The sequence below is a fragment of the Channa argus genome, chromosome 15 (assembly GCF_033026475.1).
Source record: "Channa argus isolate prfri chromosome 15, Channa argus male v1.0, whole genome shotgun sequence".
NCBI lineage: Eukaryota > Metazoa > Chordata > Actinopteri > Anabantiformes > Channidae > Channa > Channa argus.
Genome location: NC_090211.1, coordinates 17,323,561 through 17,345,218, shown reverse-complemented (window position 1 = coordinate 17,345,218; position 21,658 = coordinate 17,323,561). Strand labels below are relative to the sequence as shown.

General features: G+C 39.1%; 2 protein-coding genes across 2 annotated transcripts; both read right to left on the bottom strand.

Moving 5' to 3' along the window:
* Nucleotides 1-385: 385 nt before the first annotated feature.
* Nucleotides 386-5,229, bottom strand: kctd13 (potassium channel tetramerization domain containing 13). The gene is made up of 7 exons (XM_067478047.1): nucleotides 4,810-5,229; nucleotides 3,734-3,994; nucleotides 3,270-3,439; nucleotides 2,907-2,996; nucleotides 2,539-2,591; nucleotides 2,117-2,312; nucleotides 386-1,770 (listed from the first exon to the last, which is right to left on the bottom strand). Exons 2-7 carry the CDS (start codon nucleotides 3,969-3,971, stop codon nucleotides 1,522-1,524), a joined length of 996 nt encoding a protein of 331 aa, XP_067334148.1. The 5' UTR covers nucleotides 3,972-3,994; nucleotides 4,810-5,229; the 3' UTR covers nucleotides 386-1,521.
* A 410-nt stretch (nucleotides 5,230-5,639) lies between these two features.
* Nucleotides 5,640-21,641, bottom strand: sez6l2 (seizure related 6 homolog (mouse)-like 2). Its single transcript, XM_067478041.1, has 19 exons — nucleotides 21,502-21,641; nucleotides 20,625-20,693; nucleotides 20,273-20,401; nucleotides 19,977-20,192; nucleotides 15,045-15,181; nucleotides 14,284-14,476; nucleotides 13,661-13,846; nucleotides 13,373-13,556; nucleotides 12,264-12,427; nucleotides 11,354-11,548; nucleotides 9,672-9,810; nucleotides 9,018-9,214; nucleotides 8,722-8,916; nucleotides 8,378-8,572; nucleotides 8,087-8,278; nucleotides 7,800-7,838; nucleotides 7,366-7,483; nucleotides 7,162-7,273; nucleotides 5,640-6,931 (listed from the first exon to the last, which is right to left on the bottom strand). Exons 2-19 carry the CDS (start codon nucleotides 20,677-20,679, stop codon nucleotides 6,902-6,904), a joined length of 2,676 nt encoding a protein of 891 aa, XP_067334142.1. The 5' UTR covers nucleotides 20,680-20,693; nucleotides 21,502-21,641; the 3' UTR covers nucleotides 5,640-6,901.
* Nucleotides 21,642-21,658: the final 17 nt, after the last annotated feature.

The window sequence follows — 21,658 nt, the reverse complement described above, 5'->3', positions numbered from 1 at the left end:
TATCCATAATAATATCAAACATTGTGTCACTGGTAAAGTGTTAAAGTATTTACTTGGTAAATACAGGTTATGTTCAAAAGAGTACAGTAATAATGATCAGCCCCAAATTTAATTAAAACCAATTTACCAACAATATTAGCAAAATATTGTTTATATTATTTTCCCATAAATAGCTGTTTAATGGAAATTTAGGGGCTAATAAAGAAAGAAAGGTAATGTTTTGTACAGTCATGTGCAAAATTTAATTTAATTTTTTCTGATAAGGAAACATTTGTAAAACATAATTTTAAAATAAGAAGGAACTAACTTTTGTACAACTGCAATTATTTTCTCCAACATTAAATCTTACGTGTTGAAAAAAAACAAAGACCACCAAAAACATACATTGGATTTCTTAAGTAATTTATTCAGAACATTCTCATGACCATTACTGGACGGAAGTTAGATTAGTGCATATTTTAAAGTTGGTTTTATTACGGGTCGAAACACATATTGCTCTTCTACATTTTTTTTTTCCTTTCAGCATTAGGTTTGAATAAGACACTGGTGAATATTAGCACTCAGTTCATCCTCTTTCTGGGTAAAATAAAAATACAACCAGTGTCAACTGGCTTACTGATCAGTGTATGGTACTACTTCAAATTTCAGTTTGGTAAAAGATAAAAATCAAGTGAAAAATCATGGCTCAGAATTAAATATGAATGAAATGGTCATGGTTTATCTTGAAACGTGAAACTGAAATGTAAGTTGACAATTTAGTCATTTACAACAGAAAATTCAGAATCAGATGTGTGCTCTATAGTGCATCATATAATTTTCAAAACGTAAAACTCATTCGAGTACTACTTAACACAAAGACTGCACACTATACAAAAGTTAAATAGCAAACAATAAATTAGGTTCATAAATTAATTCATAAAAAACATTGAAGCAACAGCAGGAATATTTAAATAAGAAAATGCAGCTGCTCAACAATCTTATTTATGGACAACTACACCAAAATGGCTCCTCAATTTTCTTCCAGTGTTAATATATCCAAGCTAAACCACCATGTTCTTTTCATTGCTTTCTGGCAGCATTTCAGTCCAACAGATGGTTCACAACCTTATTAAACTGACGACAGCGTTAGCCCAGTAAAGTCCATCTTTGGAGGGGTGGCCATTTGAGGCCCATTAAGTAATGTGCAGCACATCTTTTACCATTTACAAAGTAAATGCAATTTATGCAAGTTTCATGTTCCAGGTAATTTTACATATTTCCTATTTAAATAATGTGCACAGTTTTTCCTGTAAACAAAAGCTTTTTTTTTTTTGTCTAACAACTGTTCCTTCAGTAACAAAACAGTCATCAACTCCTGTACGTCTGCAATGTCATCTAAAAACATTTGATGACACGCCAACGCCACAAACCTATCGCTAACTACCAAGCTAATCGCTAATAACAGAAACATCTTTAATTCTGCAAGAATTTAACAAAAAAATGGACATACATTGAATCACTCTCTCATGTCTTTTCACATTATTAGTCCTTATACACAGTTTGCTGACCATGTCCTCTTTCATCGTGCATTATATGCCTCCTTACATGGATCCGCCTTACTCGTCTGTCCCCTCCCACAGCACCCTCTTCCTCTGATTGGCCAGCTCCCAGTGATGACCCTGAGCCTCTGGAATCTAAAAGGTGTAAGCCTCCTGGACCAGATCCTCTGCTGTTCTCATAAATAAGGATGTTGAGGGTTTCTTCGAAGATTCGAGCCTCAGGAAACTCAACCTAAAAAATAAGTAAATAAATAAATGGGAAAAACTCTAATGAAATAATAAGCTGCTCACTATTTGTAGATGAAAAAGCTGTAAGTTATAACGTGTCATAATGTACTCAGGCAATATACTCAGTTTACATTTATTTTCTTTCATGCAGAATATGCAACTAGCTAGCTGGAGTATGAGAAACTAAATTTATCCACCCAGGGTGTCAAATATTGAAACTGTGTCAAAGCCTGTAGCATTTTACAGATGCATTCAAGAGGGTCAACATGTGATGCACATGGTTTCACTCTCTGGCTGGTTAGGACAAGATGAAAAGATTATACTACTACTACTACTATTCATATACTTACTTTGGTCTGCTTCTTCTCTGTAGCATAGACAATAGAGGTGCAGCATACTTCAGCAATCTTGCGGCCTTCACCATAGAAAGACCAGCAGCAGATCTCATCGCCAAGCACATCTTTGACAAACAGGACCCGGCCATTGAATCGCAGAACAAGTTTGTCAAATAGTTCAATGTTCTTCAGCAAGTTATCATCAGAGTTGCTGATCACAGGGAGAGACAAAGACATAACTGTCATAAGTCATAACTGAGATTTATAAGCACCTTCACCTTAAAGTTATAAAATCTAAGCTGTAAAGTGAAGGTTAGGAGAAGACATGAAACACTGAAACACAGAATGTTATAGCAGCAGTTGGATTATCATTTTTTTAATTTATTTTTTTTATATAATCACCGTAGGACAGATTAACAGTCAACTTTCATTTTTACCTGGTGTATGAGTACTTGTTGTTTCCTCTGTTGTTCTGCAATTTTACTACCGGCTGTGGAGACATGAAACAGGAATAAACGTAAGTGGTTCTGTAGTTTATTACTGGACAATTGTGTTGTTATAAATTGTATGTACATAGGAGAAATCAACTTCACATTCCTAGAATCGTTAAAGAAATAAGTTCTTACAAAGTTAAAAGCTCAAAAACATATTGGTAAACACTTCCTTGAGGCAAAAGAACCTCAGCATGCTACAATATTCATGTGGCATTATGATTTTTATGTGACTATACATCACAGTTTGACAGCAGCTAACCCAGTACTCGCTTGTGACACTGGTCCATTTGATTTAAATAAATGTAACTTACCATTCTACAAGTAGCAATCATCTTCTGTTCTTCTTTGGCTGAGGTGATCATGGGGATGCGACAGACATTCTCAAATATATCCGTTTGTTTCTAAAGTTAAATAAAAGAAAAAGCAACTAAGCAACTAACTCATTTTCACAAAGTATTGTAAGCTACAGCTTGGAAGTATTTAGTTTAATGGAGAAAAGTAAAGCTCTTTGTATTAAATAAGAAATTACCTGATGTATACAATAACTAAGACATCTACGATTTTATGAATGCTACTGGAATTCATGAACTATTACAATCAACTCATTTTATAAACTCATTATTTTGAAAACATTAGGCACATACACAGAACATTTTAGGCAACTTATCTATTACCTGCATGGCACCGAGGCAATGCTGAATGAGTCCCTGGACCCGGTAGTACTGGGCCTCCTTCAAGACCTCATCTAGTTCCCTGTGGTCCTCTGGAAGTGGCACTGAACCATCTCGTAGGAAGTTTAAAACCAGTCCAAAATGTCGGCCACATCGATCCAAAACCACCCAACCTGGGATGGCAGGAAAGATATTTTCAGTCATCTGAAATCTTCAGTAATCTTTGTTACTCTTTTGGTATTAATACTCATTTTCTTTTTAAATCCACAAGACATTGGACAAGGCAGTACAGTCATTTAGGAAAACTCTCAGAATAATCTGTGACACCCTTACAACGAAATAGCAAACATTAAAGTGCACCAGATGAATGTTCAATGAATTTGAATCTACACAACAACACACTACAGCATTTAGGAACTCATCTGAGTTGATATTAGTTTTGTAATCTCCACAAAACATCGACTCACCTTCTGAGTCTATGGTAACCTCGGTCCCTCCGTTGCATATGCTCCGCAACAGACTGTCTTCCTTGCTTAATGTCTGAACAGTTGTATAATGCAGAGAGCCACCCACATTTAACTTGATATACTTGCTCCCCAGCAGATTTTGGTTTCTGTGGTCATCTGTGTTGTGACAGGCAGGCTGGGAAACAGCAGTCTGGGCAGAGTTGGCAGCATGACTGCCAACTGAAGCCTCAGCAGACATGGGGCTGAAGCGTCACCTTCTGGCTGCAAGGATAAGAACATTGTTAATCGTTTACCACACATGTGTAGACTAGAATAAGGAACAGTCATTTATTGACAGCTATATTTAAAGTCCTCCCTTGTTATTATATAGTCGATGACAATAAAGGGTTTAACTCATTTGTATTCACAGAAGCAGCACAGGAACCAGACGTGATGACAAATTCACAGCATTAATATTTCAATTACTACAAGCTAAAGCTAGATGCTCTGGAAAATGTAGGAAGTTATTATCAGTAGTATCAGTATGTCCATTGTTATAAAGACACAGCTTATTTATTCTTCTTGTGTGTAGCGAACATCAATTTCAGTTTGCATGAAGAATACACAATCCTAAACCTGACACCAATTTGAAAATTGGAATAAAAACAATGCCAGCGCAAAAATAAACCAAAACTGTAAATCATAAGCACAAGTACAATAAACCAACTCCTTCTTCCGAAATGCAAATGTTTACTACAAAGCTTCGTCTGCATTACTGCTCTGAAGGATCAGGCCTTTTCCCTAAACCTTGTAGTTACAGTAACAGTATGTGTGTGTTAACAGTGTGTTGTAAAATGAGCGTTCTGTTGCCCCACGGCAGCAACGTTGCAGCCATGTAGAAAGAATACCCACCAAGTTACTGTAGTTACTGTAAAACAAACAAACAATAAAACTGCCCAACACCCCAAGTACAGATAAAGTTAGCTAAAAACGATAGCACTGATTACGGTCTAACAGTAACTGCTCAGATGTGAGCTAATAACTTAATGCTAATATAGCCCGTTAATATTCAGCTAGCTACATTAAACTGTACTTACCACACTGATCATCCAAGGAAGCTGCAAGAGTAAACCTAGCTACGCCAAAATAGCTAAACGTGTAAGTGAGGAAGCAATCAGCTAGCCAGCTAATCGGAGTAGCTCAAACCGCACAAATTTACAACGCAGCTAACGTCTGACAACACATTTTACACGGAGTCAGCCTAGCTAAATCAAAGCAGCTAGTCTGTGTTGCTATCCTTAAAGCTAGCTTTATTTCTGTGTTTCGTATGTCGACTGGGCTAACAAAATCAGACGCTAGCTATAAAGAAAGGGAAATTGCTAAATAACTAACAGCCAATTTCATTGTCGGTCATGAAGATTATAAAGTGATGCTAATAAGAGAAGCTAAATAGGTCAAACGGAAGCGAAACTAGAACATCTTCTTCCGCCATATTCTTCTTCGACTGTCAACAACGCGGTGGTACAGCAGCTTGTGACGTGAGATACTGACACCTGTCGGAATGAAAACGTGTGTCACACTATTTGCCGTGGTATTTGGCAGAGGTGGATAGAAACTAAGTAGAATACCACTGAACTTACATGCGATTATGAGGTATTTTTACTTTACTGAAGTATTTCTGTTTTCTTGTTTCACTGCAAATCAGAAGGAAATATTGTACCACATTCATCTGGCAGATCTGAATTAGCTTACCATGCAGATGCAAACTCTTTATACCAAATATAATCAATAAGTAATTTTAAATCATGAATTACCAATTACTTTCCTATTGTGAAATTAGCATTAGATGAGATATACATGCTATATACTTATGATGTATTTTTTGTGTATGCATAATCTAATAAATGATACAGCTCACTTCTACAAGTTTGACACCATTTAACAGAGACTTTATTTCCAGTTCAGCAATTAATTTACTGCCTTCAAAAGATTGTATTCATATATGAAGCAAAGGAATGCTACTGATGAGAATAGAAGAAGTAAGTCTACAAAGCAACAGTCTCCAAGATCCTTCATTTGGCATAGTGAATGAGACCACATTCACCGTTCAAACAATCGTTTTTAAATAAATACATAATGCATCACAGCAAGCAGCCAAGTTTGTAATTTTTCATCAACATAGTGCATACAACATCAAATCGGATAACAATGATAACTGTCAATAACTATAATGATAATGGCAAGATTGAGCAGAAGCAATATAATTTACAATCAGTGCATGCTCTAAGCATAATGACATTCATGTCCTCACCTTTTCTTATGTGTCATGTGACACTCGGGTGGCGAGGCACTCCAGAAACGGCAAAGAATAAAATAAACACTGCCCTTGTAAACACTACTGCAACAACAGATGGAACACTTAGGGACATTAAATTATTCAACAATATATTTTGGCACTGAATTTTCATTATACATATATAATGAAAATATATAACCTCCCCCCACCATGTATAAGTGTATATATGAGGCTTATATATAAGTAAGTATATATACCAACCTCAATCAATATTAAGTCAGATATTTACATTCAATTTGTGTATGAGTGTGTGCATGTTACACAGATACAAAATGAGAAAGAGAAAACGACTGCTGATCTCAAACGTTTTCACATGATAGAAATTAAAATGTTCTTCCCCTGTACTGCAATACTTGGTAAAACGCAACATGATCCATTGTAAAAGGGAAAGAAAAAACATTCAGAGTGTATTGTATGCTCATGATTGTAACTTTTGATTGTTACAAATAAGGTATTGCCAAGGTTTCTAATGTATTGGCCTTCTAAATAAATCATTTCCTTTTTGCCTCATCACCAGCAGCCTCTTTTTATGCCTTCTATATTGTTATTTTTTTCCCTTTGTTGTCAGTTTCATACCCTTCATAAGGCACCAGTCCTAATTATACAGAAAGCCGGACCGTGAAGAAGGACCCATGTTTGGCAGACCACGACTAGTGCAACAAATCAAAATAAAGCACTTGCACAATTGATAAACCAGAGACTTACTGATGGCAAAATGAAATTATAATTAAAAATGAACAATTAAGGGATATTGAGGCCTTATAATATTAACACATTTGTCTTCCAATAGCATTTAATCTGGTTTTTAATTCTCACCAGGAATGTGTTTTTCTTTAAATGGATACTTCATACTCCCGTGTATCCTGTAGTAAAAGTAAGAAATCAATTAGTTAATAAATCAGTTAGGACTCTGAAAGGACAAAATATTTTTAAAGAAAACGTTCATTTAAGTTATGAAAACAGAAACATGTCAATATATTAGTCTTTATATAAAATAACTATACATAAAAATATAGCTTTATAATATTGTATTGTCAGGATTTTTTACAAAATGTACGAGAAAAATTGTTTACAGTATAAGCCCCATACTTACCCCTGCCTCATAAAGAGGGTTGTTGAAATCGGACTCAACCGTGATGGGACTGTAGGAGTGTGTGTGAGAAAGAGACTTCCAGAAGAGCGGCTTCCATTCTAATCTGCATATGCTGTGTCAGAAAATGATAGTGTTATTTTCAACGCAGAGATGAGGGAACGCGATAGATAGAGAGATTCGTTTTTGAAGAAATGGGGAACTTACTTTGTATAGTACATGTAAATTCCTCCGATCAGGAGGATGACCAGGATGATTGGCAGAATAATTGCCAAAGCAATGTTTTCACTCAGGATCTGATGGGACGGCTCAAATGATTGGGACACTGTAAAAAATGGGTGCAAAGATGTGCTCAGAAAAAGGGGCTTTTGCTATAGCATCAAATGTCTTTTTTCCCTGAGAAGCAGACAGCTCAGTATGTTTCTTGCCCAGGGCTTATTGTACAATATATAAAAAACTGAAAACTGAAAAACTGTTCTCCCTGTATCCTTGTACCGTACAGAAATAAGTTTACTATAGCTTTGTTCTTACTAGCGCCACTAGATGGTGCAAAACTAAGGAATTCCAATCCCGCATGACCTGCTTTGAAATATTTTACTTTGGTTTTACAGATAGGAAAAAGAAAAAGAAGAAGAAGTCACCTTCTAATTTGTGATCATCCAAGAGCTCCTCATATGCCACTGTGTGAATAAAAAACACAAGGGAGAGTAATACAATATAATATTAACTATACCTGGAAATTCTAAATGCAACTTCAGGATCTGAAGGCATTTTTACACTTGTTTTATATTATTTTACTTAGATAACAACAAGTAAGAACACAATACTTTGATAACCAAGAAACTAAAAAATAAAATGTTAATATATTCATATAACCACACAGCAAATGAGATTCACTCAGCTTAAGTACGACAATCACAACCTTTACCTTTGCAAAAGGGTGGCGGGCTGTTCCACTGAGATGGGTGACCAGGAACACAGCTGATAATCACCTCACCGATAAGTTCGTAGCCTTCATAACAGAAGAAACGCAGAGTCTCTCCGGCCTGATAGCTGTGCTTGTACAAGGTTTGGTAACCATTGTCGGGGACGCCAGGGTTTGGACATGGGTCATATTTTACTGTTCAGGGCGCACAAAGACACACAGAGGAAAGTGTATTTTCACTTACTTCCTAAATGTGCAGCATTGCTTCAGCAGAGTACAATGAAAGGGACTTACAGACACACTTTGGGCTCCGATCACTCCATTTCGGGGTCCCAGTGTCTCGTCCATGGCACGAGATTTGACCGGGACCTTCTAGTTGGTAACCCTGATTACAAGAGAAACGGACGACTGTTCCAACGGCAAAACCTGCTTCAGGACGCACAGAGCGGGCTCCATTTACCACCTCTCCCGGGTCAGGACACTGCTGGACTGTGGACGACAAGTTGGACAGTGTTTAATTGGCTCCTTTAGTTAAGCTGCAATAAAGGAAATGATTTGCTTTGTTGCTGGGAGTTAGATGAGGGGAGCATGCCCATGTCTGCATGGTGACTGAGTAGTTGGAGTTGGTTTGGTGTCACCTTTAACACAGGTAGGTGGACTGCTGCTCCAGGACAGGTCCCACTGGCAGGTGATGATGTCAGAGCCACTGATGTCATATCCTGGTTGACACTGATATGTCAGCACACTGCCTCTTACAGGGGAGGTGTGGGACGAGCTGATCCAGCCAAACTCAATTTGAGGGAGGGTAGGGCAGGTGTCATTTGGCTCAACCTCTGCACAAAAAAAAAAAAGAAGAAAGGCATAAAGTAATGAATAAAACAATGTATTTTTTAAATTATTTTAATGAAGTAGAATAATTGAGGAGTGTACTTACCACGATAATGAATGATGAAGCCCTGACTGAGGCTAAAACTTGAATCATCTGGATCACTCTGAAACTGAATGGTGACCTCTGAGCCCCCTGACACAACCCGGAAACGCTCTCTGGACCCCAAGTATTGTCCAATCACATGAGAGATGAGATCACGTCCATCAAAAATGGTCAGCACATCAGTCTGCCGAATATTTAGGCTTCAAGAAGGAAAGACAAGAATTAAAAGAAGGAAGCTAGAGATTCTGTTTTTAATTCAGGGAGTCCACCCACATGACAGGCAGGAGAGGTAGGAGATTACATAAAACTAGAGCATGATATTATCTTTCCTTCCTATTTCCAAATTCTATCAGCTACAATTTACATACTGCAGATCTAACTTTTCACTACACAGGGCTTAGTGACTGGCTTTGTTGGCATCCAGCTCAGAACGACAAAGAATTATTAAAAATCCTCCCACTTCTCCTCTTGGGCTTGGTGAAATTGGAGCATAACAGAAATTATTACAAAATTAGAAGGGGCATTTGTAATGTAATATGATTAATACTTTATGTGTAGTGATACTGTTGTTGCTAAGCTCAACATGTGGTTGTTCACTAAGGTGACAAACATACGAAATGCATTTTTATGCCAGCAACATAAATCAGCGGTACTCACATTTGGACCTCCACTTCAATGCGTTTCTCCTCATTACCATGGATTTGCCACACACAGTCTTGGCCTTTGGAATAGCTCTGGGGCCAATCAGGAGACAGGATGGTACCCGAGGGCTCAGTCAGCTCTCCTCCACATAGAGCTTACAGAACAGAAGAGAGGAGAGAAACTGAGGTGAGGTCTGAGAGACTGGGTGAATGAAAAAAAAAAAGAGTGGTGATGAAACAACAACATAAGTGGAAACAGAAAAGCAACAGGAAAAACAATTCATTATTAATGGATGAAAGGAAACGAATAAAGAGAGGTCAAGGAGAGGTAATAACAATTCCAGAGAGGGCTTAAAGATGTACAAAACGGCTGTGGTGTCATAAGTGATGAATGCTGTAAAACCTTCATTAATTACACAGCTGTAATTAGAAATCTAGAATCTATAAGCAGATACGCTAATGAATGTGAAGAATGACACTTTTTCCTATTACTCGTCAACTGACACTAAAGCATGTGGCCTGAAGAGATACACAATACAAACAGCCAGGGAAGTGTGTCAGTAGGGTGATGACAACTCTGGGTGTGAACAGTTGGGATGGCAGCCAAATGCAGCACTTCTATTTAAATGCCAGCCCACAGTTTCCACTGTGAGAGCACATCTAGGTATTTGACCATGTTTGGAGGATGTGCCTGAATGTACATCTGATTCCTGTTTTTCAATCGAGGCGTGAGACTTCGAAGCCACACAGACACGTAGCTAAGTGTGGTAGTGCAGTGAATCCACGACGGTTCTCAGAAACGTAATGAGGTGAAGAGACTAAAACCACCAGGACTAAGCAAAGGGAAAGACTTTATGTCAGACTTTATGACGACCATGAAATCTCAAACTTCTCCATCCAGAGCAGTCCGGTTACAGCTCCATATTCTTTAGGAGCCGGGCAAACAATATCACTCATCAGATGACTTTCACAATGTCTTTCTGTCACTTTAACGCTCAGTTGAAATTATAGCACCTGTGTCTTCTGCTGTTTCATGATCTGGTGCAAAGTGTCTGCCGGTTTTATATCTGCCACTGTTGCTCTTCTGCTCTCATCTTTAACAGCATGGCAACAGATCAGCAGATGACACAGTCCCTAAAGTGGCTGTAGTCTTTATATCACAACATCCTACTGCGCTGGAGCCCATGAACAAAAAACTTACAAAAATCCACCTTTGGAAATATGAATTAGTGGCAGTATTTACACTCCGTCAAAAGTATTGGAACAGTCAGGCCTATTCCTTTATTTTTGTTGTAGACTGAAGTAATTTCGGTTTGACATCAAAAGATGAATATGACACAAGAGATCAACATTTCAGCTTTTAGTTCTAGACTCAGAAGTCTACAAACAAATTTTGTCTGCAAATTTGAAGAAAGATGCAACCAAACAGACTGGGAGCTCCTTCCTCATGCAGCAAGATAATGACCCAAAACACAGTTCATCAGGGGCAAGACGTGGAAGGTTCTAGACTTAAAGCCTATAGAGCATTTAATCTATTTTATGGGTGGGTTCAAACAAAAGGTGCTATCTTCTAAGTCGTGTATAAGATCCAGATGTAAATACCTGGAAATAAAAGCTGAGATGTTGTTCTGCTAGAATAAAGGGTTGTCACATTGCCGTATTTGCAATACAGCAAAAGGCTAAATCCGGCAAACTTACCTTTGCACACAGGTTCGCTGTCATTCCAGTGAGGGTTACTGGGATCAATGCACTCGATTGTCCCCGAGCCCTGTTCCATGACGAAGCCTGGACTGCAGGTGAAGGTGACAGTAGTGCCCAGCTGATATGTGATGTCGCTGCTGCTGAAATTTCCATGGGGCATGTAGGGCTCCCAGCAGTGCTCGTCATCAAAAGCTAAACAAAAAAAAAGATACAGAAAAAGGATACAGACACAGGCTGTGCATGTGCTGTATACAGAGATTGATTCCCCTATTCGCTAGATTTGTTTGGTATTACAGTAGCTGTTCCCCTTCTTGACAAATTTCAACTTCCATTCCCATTCAGCTGAAGTGGCAGCGCTGTAGCTTTTCACTTGGAATGACCCAGAATCTCTCTCTCTCCACAAGCTCCCATGGCAAGAAAAAGTCTAGGTGTAAGGCGCTAAAAGCTTAAGCAGCGAGCATCATCAAAGCCTAAAATAAACCCGACCGAAGCATGGGCAGGCTGTAAGTACTTCTGAGGCTCATTATGGCTCACTTAAACCCCTCAACACACTAATGAGGAGAAAGCCTTTTTTTCTAGAGGCCTGAAGCATATCAAAGCCCATTCCCACTAAAGATCTAACATATAAGATATCAATTATCTTCCCTATTTACTGAAATTATCAAGATTGTAAAGGTCAACTTTCAAAAGCTTCACTGTGATTAAAGTAACCTGTAACAAATGACACCTCACCTCTAAAGCTTTTGAATTCAATTGGTGGATTCTGATGTCACATTCACCTTGTTTTCAAGCAAAGACAATTAAATATTATACAATAATGAGGTCAGAGAGATGGGGAGCTCTGATGCTGCTTTTTGTTTCGCTGAAGATGAAAAAACGGCGGAGTGTCTGAATTCTCTTCGCTCACCCTCGTATCGCAGTGCCAGAAGCAGAGGGATGGAGGAAGAATCAGCTGTGAGCTCCAGGTACAGCGTGGAGCTCTCACTAAGCAACCCACGTTCTGGGACATCATCCATGTCTGAGTCAAAGAGAGGTGGAGACAGGGAACTGTTTCCACTGCGCACAATTAACCTAAGAGAAGCAAACCACAAAGATTAAGGCATGAGAAAAAATTGATGATCAGTTTCACAATAGAAAATGTGTGAATGTGAATTAATAGCAGATTGAAGGTGCATCAGCATCAACAAGTCTGGCAACTGGTGCAGAATAAAACCACTTTGATCCAAGTTACTGAAGCCGTTTTGTTTGCTTGTAAAGCTTAAATGAAAGTTTTAGAATGAGACTCTACGTCAATCTCCACTGCCCAGCTCTCTCCACCTGCTCTACTACTCCTTCCACCAGCTCCTACACACCACCACGCTATCCACAGCTCTTCAACTATTAGTCATTATCATGTATCAATAAATACGAATGATGCCAAACCAACTAATCAAACAAAAATCAGTTAAAAGAGCAGCCTTGTTAAAAAAAAAAACAAAAAAAACTTTTTGCTGTTCTGCAAGTCTGACTCAATAGAAGTTGTCAACAACACTTCTCCATAGAATAACATGTTTTGGAGCATATTTATAATTAGAAAAACATTAAATAGCTTTAGCTTTAAGGCAGAATTTGATTGTAAAGGTTTACTTCACATTTTAATATATAAAATAATTTGCAATTATGGAAATGATGATGGATAGTAGTTGTAAAAGAAGTAAGAACTGAGTGCGTCTACCAAGCCAATACTGTAGGGTTGCATCATGGGTAGTGTAGTAGCAAGGGTCATTAGAAAAAAAAGGTTGAATGGCTGAAAATGTGTTTTTAATTCTGTCTATTGCGAATCTGCAAGTTTTACATAAGTGCAACTTTAAACTGAAAGAAGCCAAAACAATAAAACAAAGTAAAGACTCATTCTGATTTTGAAATTCTCTTTACTTTGTAAAGATTTCTTGTTTTTATTACAACATGTTTAAAAACCTTTTGAAGAGGCAGAAAAGAGGATCTAGGATGCATAAACTAGTGGAAACACAAACGTACTTATCATCATCTTCATCCAGTGCAATCCTCTCAAAGTGCAGGTGGAGTCTGTGTCCCTCTTTGGCTTCTATTAACCAGTGGCAGCTCAGGTTGTTTCCATTACTGTGGTTGCTGACGGATGGAGGGGGTGGGGACAGTATCCGTCCCACTGTTGCATTACGAACCCACCCTCCACAAGACACAGCTAAGGAAAAATAACATCTCACGTATAATTATTCAGCATGCACTAACAATTCTCCTACCGGAGGGAAGCAGGTGTAAATGTTGCATTTAGTTCAGTTTACTCACGGACACATTGAGGCTCGGCAGTGCTCCAGTGGGGTTGCGTTGTGTTGATACATGTGGCCACCTCATGGCCACGAACCTGGAAACCTGGATCACAGTGGAAGTGTGCCTGACCTCCGGGATGGATGTCCGTCACTGTCACGCCGCCACCCTCAGGAGACAGAGGGAATGGGCAGGACAGCAGAAAGGCTGTAGATGTTCAAGAGACAGAGTGGAAAAGAAATGTCTGTTTTTTTTTTTTTTTAAAGGAAAGATAAATGTTGATACAGCAGTGTAACCATTCAGCTTTCCTTCAACCTGCTGTAATCTAACCTTCTTTGTTCTGGATTTCTACTATCTCTAGATCCCTAGAGGAAACTGGGTTTGTATTTATCATTTATAAATTCACAATAGACAATAACCCCTACAGTAATTCAGTGCTTTGCTATTTAACAAACAAGTAGGCACATCTGGTGCAGTCTTTAGTTGTTAGGAAAAGCTGTAGACATTGTTTCAGACAGCTGCTGTCCTGCCTGTTCCCTAGTTCTTAAAAGGAATGGTTTGGATTCAAATAATCTACAAAATAAAAACCAACCAAAAATAAAAAATATATACATACATATATTTATTTTTTCAAGTCCATTTACCTTGATAGTGGAGGCGGAACATGCCGTGGTTAGTCTGTCGGAGACTGCGATAGTGAATGTAGACCTGATTGGTTGTACTGCGGATCACCTGACCCTCTCTCATCAGGGTCTCATTGGCTAAAAGCTCTGGTCCAGTACCTCCATGACCCATGATTGTCAGAGACTCTTCCTTAGAGAGGTTAACCTTCCTCACCTGAAGGGAAAGGAGGAATTCTGCATCAGGCTGCAAATATATCTTTACATCTGTTTTCACAGATATCTAATAAGTTTAATTATGTGTTATGTCACAGGCCCAACAAGCCCATAAATCCTCTCAAGTCGTGGTTTGGTACTGCACATTCCTTTTACTGCAACAACACAATGGCCAAATTATTCAGATTAAATTTTACAGCTCCATAATAGCAGGGTTAGGCCCTTTAGAAATGACAAGGTCATATATGGGTAATATCAACCAGGGGGTAATATCTCAATAATAACAATAATAAATATTACTGTGTTAATGATGTAGCAGGGTTATGCTTATAAAATAATAAAGTAAAATGATGATTATTTCCAAAATGATAGCAAGGTATCAGCTTGGTATATGAAATCGATATATCTACAGTAGGTATTGGTATGGATATTACATGGTTGTTATTTTTTTTTAAATATTATAGGCTATTACCAAAATGCCATTATTTATATTTACACTATGGTGGATGGCATAAATGTATTTGAAATGATTGTCTGAACATATGTCGTGGACTTGTGGTGCCCAATACCTGAATTTCCACACCATAGCCGGAATACACAGTAATGCTGTAAGTGCACTCCAGAGGGGCAAAAGATGAGGATGATGATGCAGGATCTGGCGACTCAACGACATCCTCCATCGCTGACAAAGTTGCGTTGCATTGTACTGTGAGGAAAAAAGAAAAAGAACATTAAACCGTGTGTGGAGAAATACATCATATGATTTTGAATTCACTTCAGACAGGGAGGCTTCAGCAGGTTTTCATAGCAACAGCATGACTCAGATTCATATACAATAGTTTACTTTGCTCAAGGGCTTCTTGTAGTTTCTGCTGTGATGAAAAATGATTGATTTCTTTATACCCGAATGGTATTTAAAACAGAAACATTTGTAGGAATTTATGGGATCGATGCAAAGACTAGCCAATACGCAGACACTCGTTTCCCTGAAAGACATCCCAGAAACCTCGTACTTTTTTGATGAGGATTCATGGGATATGGCCGTTAGAAACTTTAAGTGACATGAAGATGAGACAGACATTACAATGTCCTGAGATCTTTAATCCAACCGTGTGAACTCTGTCTTCTCTAAGTGTCTGGAAGCCTCCAACACTCTTGCTGATCTACTAAACTGCATAAAAGTAATTATGAAGAATATAGGGCAGAAGCAAACATGGTGCTGGGTGCACAAAATGTATTCAAGGTTCTGCATTAATTAAGGCATGTGTACTTGGGATTAAATTATTACACGGGAAGCTTCTTTCAAATTAAAGGATGCAGATGGGCCACACATGAATTGCAAAGACGGGGCATTTACTCTTTGAGGAATGCATAAAAACAAACTATTAATAATGTTTTTCTTTTTTTTTTTTTACTTTAAAGGAAATAATCTTTGTGTGCACCCTTTAACACACCTTTCCTGTACAACTGTACGCTTACAAGCATGTCATTGTTAAAAGGTGCAGGTACCAATGACAGCAAGATAACGAGAGTAGAAAACCAATGACACACAACTGACTGTGGAAATGATCCACAAATCAATGAAGATAAAAACTATCACTCAGCTCCAGGAAAATCTCTTCGACTAATGTAAGAGAACACATACAAACATGTGCATAAAGTTGTTATTTAAAGTTGTTATCCTAGTGAAAGCTGTTTAATGGCAGCTGACAAACTGTAATTGCTTCCTCGGTTGTTGTTGGAATTTGAATGGACAATGAAACGGGTGCAAGCAAAACAAATTTTAAACCACCAAACTGCAGGACGTTTGGACTTTATTGTCAAGACATGTTATTCTTAGATGAATTTGTTTTAATTAATAACTTTCTCATTTCCAAACTAAGAGAGAAACAATTGTTCTTATTTTAACCCATATTTCATATCTAAATTCTTTTGGGACAAAGTGCTTGAAGAGAGTTTGCTGGACCACATTGTGGATTGGCCCTATGCCTGCTGTCGCCACACTGTTGCTGCTGTTTATTTGGGTCATCAAAGCAGCACATAAAGTGCTTTGTTACCAACTCAACGTTAAATTGACGAACATATTAACGCACCCATAATTATAATCCAATAAGAACCTTTCTAAATATAGACAGAAAGGAAAAGGGTCACTGTGACTGGGCTTATGTCCCAGAATTGAGCGGTTCACAAAACATTTAATAGAGGGCAAAACATGATAGGAATTCTTTGGCAAAAACCAGTGAAAAAAAGGATATGGTGTTTATGTGAGGAAGGGAGATAAAAATCCCTGCAAACTGTTGCTAGGGTCAGGAGAGAGTCAGAGTGAGGGATTTGGGGAGAAGTTGGATGGCAAGCTGCTGAATCAACGGCCCGGAGGACAGAGCAGGTGTTTCTCTGTCTTGCTTCTCACACACAAAGGGGAGCAAAGGGGTCTCTGTATCCTGCCAATCTGATATTAATCGAACTGATAAATGCTGAATTTAACTATGTTGATAAGTCTTCTGTTTGACTCTTGACACCACAGCTACTTTTAATTTAGTAAATGCTCTAAAGAAAGTACTTCTTCCACCACCGTACAACTAAATTCAATGAAGTACAACCCCCTTTTCCAGAAAAGCTGGGACGCCGTGTACAATGCAAATATTTTGAAATGTATTTTTCAACTGTAAATAGTAGATTTATATCAAACCTTAAAACTGAGAAATTACTATTTTTTGATTATAAAAATACCTGCTCGTTTTGAGTTTGATGTCAGCAAGACTCAACACTCAAAAAAGTTGTGACGGGCAACAAAAGACTGGAAAAAAACGTGTAATGGCAAAAACATCACCTACTGGAACATCTCACAACTGTTGAGGTTAATTGGCAACAGGTCAGTGTCGTGATTGGGGATAAAAAGAGCATCCGTGAGAAGCTGAGACTTTCAAAAGTAAGGATGGATCAGTTAAAGTTAATATGCGTTTTCAACACCTTGAGAATAACATTTCTCTTTGGAAAATCCAGAGAATCTAGAGAAATCTCTTAACAAATGGGAAAAGGACAAAAAACAATATTGAATGGTTGTGACCTTTGGCTTCATTCACAAATAAAAGTTAAAACTCTACTGGGCTAAGACACAGTCATATATGAACAAGATCGAGAAACCATCCCTTAGCCCAGCACATTTAAAAAGTGCTAAACTGTCCTGTTGTCTGATGACTTAGTTTCCAAAGTTTCCAAAGAGACATTCTTTTTGGAAATCAAGGAAACTAAATTTCTTCGTGCTAAAGCGGAGAGGGGCAATTTGAGTTCTTATCTGAAGTTATTAACCTTACAAAGTTAATAAACCAGCATCAGTGATGTTGCAGGGGGACATCGATGCACATGACCGGGGTACCCTGCACATCACCTCAAATGCTGAGCTCAAAGTGGCACCTCAAAAGTTTTAAATTGTTGTTGTCTCTTGGCAAGCAATGTATATTATTGAGTTGAAGCTTTGTTAAAAAAAAAACACAAGTTAAAAGAATGATTTGACATTTTGTGAAATATGCAAATCTGCTTAGTAAGATGACACGATCTTCACTACTCCCACCTCTGTAATGTAAATGTGTAGATAAAGAAACAGCAGGTGTAAAGGTAATTAACTGCGTCTTTTTTGTTTAAAACTGAAGTGGAAGTACATATTTCTTGGCAGATTTTGTCAACACAATACCCCCTAAAACATAATTTGTTGTTTTCGACAGAGGGTTGGAAATAAAGAGACACAGTTAAACCCCAGAGGAAGCAGGTGAGTGTGAGTGTGACACACACTCTCGCTCACACACACTTCACTGATCATTCATCACGAGTGACATTTCTATTTCCACATCTGGTGTACATCAGCTGACCCCCACCCCCCACCCCCCCACCCCCTTCTGCAAAATCTAATTTTATTAATTTTCATTTGTAGCTGACAATGAATAGCTCTCATCTATAATCACTGAGAGCAGCACAGGCATCTAAGCCAAAGGAAACGCTGTGTCTCACTTAAGTGCATTTCTGACATCATACAGGATGCTTCTATGCTCTTCACCAACCTCTATTAATATTCTGCTCATAATGAATTGACTGACTCACACCAATTTGTCAAATTAATCCTTCTCTTCTTATGATTAAGACAATAACCGTGCTTCTGTTGATATTTAAGGGTTCACTTGGTTCTGGAAATGAGATACTTTTATAGCCGCTGAATATTTGTGCTAAACTAAAAGTCAGCGAGCATATGTGGTTTTCATTGTCAAGACTCTTCTGGATGTGCACCTTCACATGTGTCCGTGTGAACAAAGAGGAGAGAACGTGCGACAGTTCACATAGTGTGGGCGACAAACTTTGAGATGTGAGTCCAAACCCTCCTTGTACACCCTGTTTCACAGTAGCTCAGTGTCACCTGCTGCTCTTTATCTCATCACATCTGCCTCTATGTGATTGAAATAGATTTAATGGTTAAGGACCAATTCTAACCAATTTACTACTCTGAATTCCTGGATAAAATTTATGTGTATGTTTTTGGAGTGCGGTAAACATGCATGCATCCTTATAAAACAGGTTATTGATGGATCTCATAACATCAAACAGGAAAGCAGGAGTGGACGTCATCATCTTCATCACTGGTCTGTGGTGGTGAAGATAATTTGTCTGTGCTTCCCCAAAACTTTCCTCAAAAAACAAAAGAACAAAAAAAAACCCTGAAATGCAGACATAAAAAAAAGCATGTTATACTTAGTTCCAGTTCCAGAGCCACCACAAACATGTGTCCACTTTTCATATTGATACCAAAGAGCAAACCATGTCAGCAGTGAGCTGAACAAACATTAAATCGATACTGTATATAGAACATGTTATTGAATGTCACTTCCCATTATTATCAGGTAGCTATGTTGGCTCATAGCTACCTTAAAAACTAGCTTTATGTCAACAAAGACTGGTCATGTGAAACTGAGAAAATTATCTAAAATATTAACAACACTAGCATCTTTTTTTTTTTACACGACAACTCCCATTGTCCAGTGTGAGATTGTTTTATGTTACCTGCAAACACTGGCGTGTTTTCGTTTCTTCCAACACAAACTGAAAGGGAAAATCTCCAAAATTGTGACACAGAACCAACGTCATGTGGTCGAAAACGTGTCGCAGCTGCTGGCGCGCCTGAAATCCGAGCAACTCCAAAGACACACATTTTTAAGTCCGCTTCATGGCGGCCCAGAAGCTCAGCGAGCAGACCAGCAGGGTGGGGTGCAGAAGTCTACAGGGTCAAATCCCAGCCTACCCACCAGGTATGACCCTGAGTGAGATGCTCAGCGCTAGCTTATTGGGATCATCCCCCCACCCGTGGCTGCCCACCGCTCCCCCTAAGGGGATGGATTACATGCAGAGAAAGAATTTAATGGTGACGTATGTTCAATTTGTTTATGTTCTCAATGATGACAATAACGATTCTCCACCTGTGAAATGATTTGAGACTAACCAGATCGCAATGGAAGTACCTGGCATGTGCATTGTGGTTATGGTGGTTGTGGTGATCAGAGTGGTGGTCGTCTCCTCCTCTATGGGGAGCGAGGACATGGTATTCCTCAATCCCATCTGGCTGGCTGCAGAGGAGGAACTTAAAGCCGTGGTGAGCAGCCCTGGTGATATGGCTGTCGCTGCGGACTCGGTCTGCCCAAGGCCTGGCACAGCCTGTGTTGGGTTGGTGGTAGTACCTGCAGAGACCAACGCTTCAGTTCAGTTCAGTCACCAACATGATGCATCATAGTATCCAGGAAGGTTTGTCATGCTGTACCTGTGCCTGCAGAAGCCTGTCCAAGGTATTCCTTACTCTGCAGGGCAGCATGAATCAAGTCACCCAGAGGGTAGGAGTCTGGGGTCGATGTTGGTGGTGTTTCAGCCTCAGGATTCATAAAACTCATACCTGAAATAACCAGAATTATTGCTTTGTAATTTGCATAAATAAAAAAGCAAATAAAACAAAATCCAGTTAAGTGGACCCGACAGGTAAGATGCTCAGAAATGATAGCTTTGATTTTAGTAAAGTCTATATTAGTCCAGGATTGTGGTGGGATAAAAAAATGTGCATGCTTTAGGGAACACGCGCAAACACACATACACACACACACACACAAACACAGAGTTACCTGAAACTAGGTGGATCATGGTGACAGACATCACAGCAAGGTGTGTGAACCCCATGGCTTTGGATGAAACTAGGGAGGTTAAAGAGAACAGGTTGATTAACAAACTATTATACAGTTATGTCACAAAGGAAAAAAAAATAGGAAAATGCTGATTTTTTTTCTTTACTGTACTGTACATGCTTATATTAGTAGCTTATAATTACTGCAGCAGCCGTAGAAATTACCCACGCCAACTGGAATAGTAATGAACAGCAAATTATTAGTCATATCGTTAAAAAATTCTCTCGCAACTCCTGCACTGAGCATATGTTTACATCACACAGGCCACAATGACTCGGATTAGTGGATCACTGTGATGTGATACTGTTAAATGCTCAGCTCCACCAATCTGGGGATGAATCCATTCACTTTATTCAATACGGTGGCGTAAATGACAATTTAGGTGCTTTACGCGTCTGGGAAAGAAAACAATAAAAAGGAGACAGGTGCACATCAGCCACGGTGTAAGGTTAACAATTTACGCTGTGCCTCTGCATCTTCTCCCCCCAAAACATCCCCGAAAATGCGCTATTCTAAAAAAAATGATAATAAAAAAATAAAAATCAGCTAAGGATCCGAGCCTCACCGCAGGCACACGCTAAACCGCTTTCTGTTATCAACCCGTTAATGGCAACGTGTCCCCGAGGCACCTCCGCTGTTGTTCGAGGCGTTTCCTCGGTGAAGACGCCAGTGTAACAAAATGATGGGGCTGTTCGCGGCAGCATCACTCGCACCTGCCCCGGCCCTCTTTGTGCGGAGGACGATTTTTGGGCATCAATCATCATAACCGTGAGACCGACAAACAGCTCAGCATCGCTGCCAGGCGCCTGCCGCTTACCTTAGTGCTCCAGGCTGCGTCCCGTGCTCCTTCTCTTGGACTGTGTCCTGTTGCTCTAGGCCCCGAGAACACAGAGTGGTTTGTGCTGGTGAGATGTCTCTAGCTGGTTCCCGTGTGGTTGACGCATTCGGCTACGATGTGAGGGCATTTGCGTTGA

Bases quoted from the DNA above. Each gene is read 5' to 3' on its own strand.
- kctd13 (XM_067478047.1), bottom strand. From the start codon at position 3,971: ATGTCTGCTGAGGCTTCAGTTGGCAGTCATGCTGCCAACTCTGCCCAG. The intron at 2,997-3,269 runs GTAATAGATAAG...ATTTAACTTTAG, and splicing joins ATTGCCTCGGTGCCATGCAG to AAACAAACGGATATATTTGA. The intron at 2,592-2,906 runs GTAAGTTACATT...ATGTCTCCACAG, and splicing joins TGATTGCTACTTGTAGAATG to CCGGTAGTAAAATTGCAGAA.
- sez6l2 (XM_067478041.1), bottom strand. From the start codon at position 20,679: ATGGGGTTCACACACCTTGCTGTGATGTCTGTCACCATGATCCACCTA. The intron at 20,193-20,272 runs GTACAGCATGAC...TGGTCTCTGCAG, and splicing joins ACAGGCTTCTGCAGGCACAG to GTACTACCACCAACCCAACA. The intron at 8,573-8,721 runs GTGACACCAAAC...TGTCGTCCACAG, and splicing joins TCCACCTACCTGTGTTAAAG to TCCAGCAGTGTCCTGACCCG.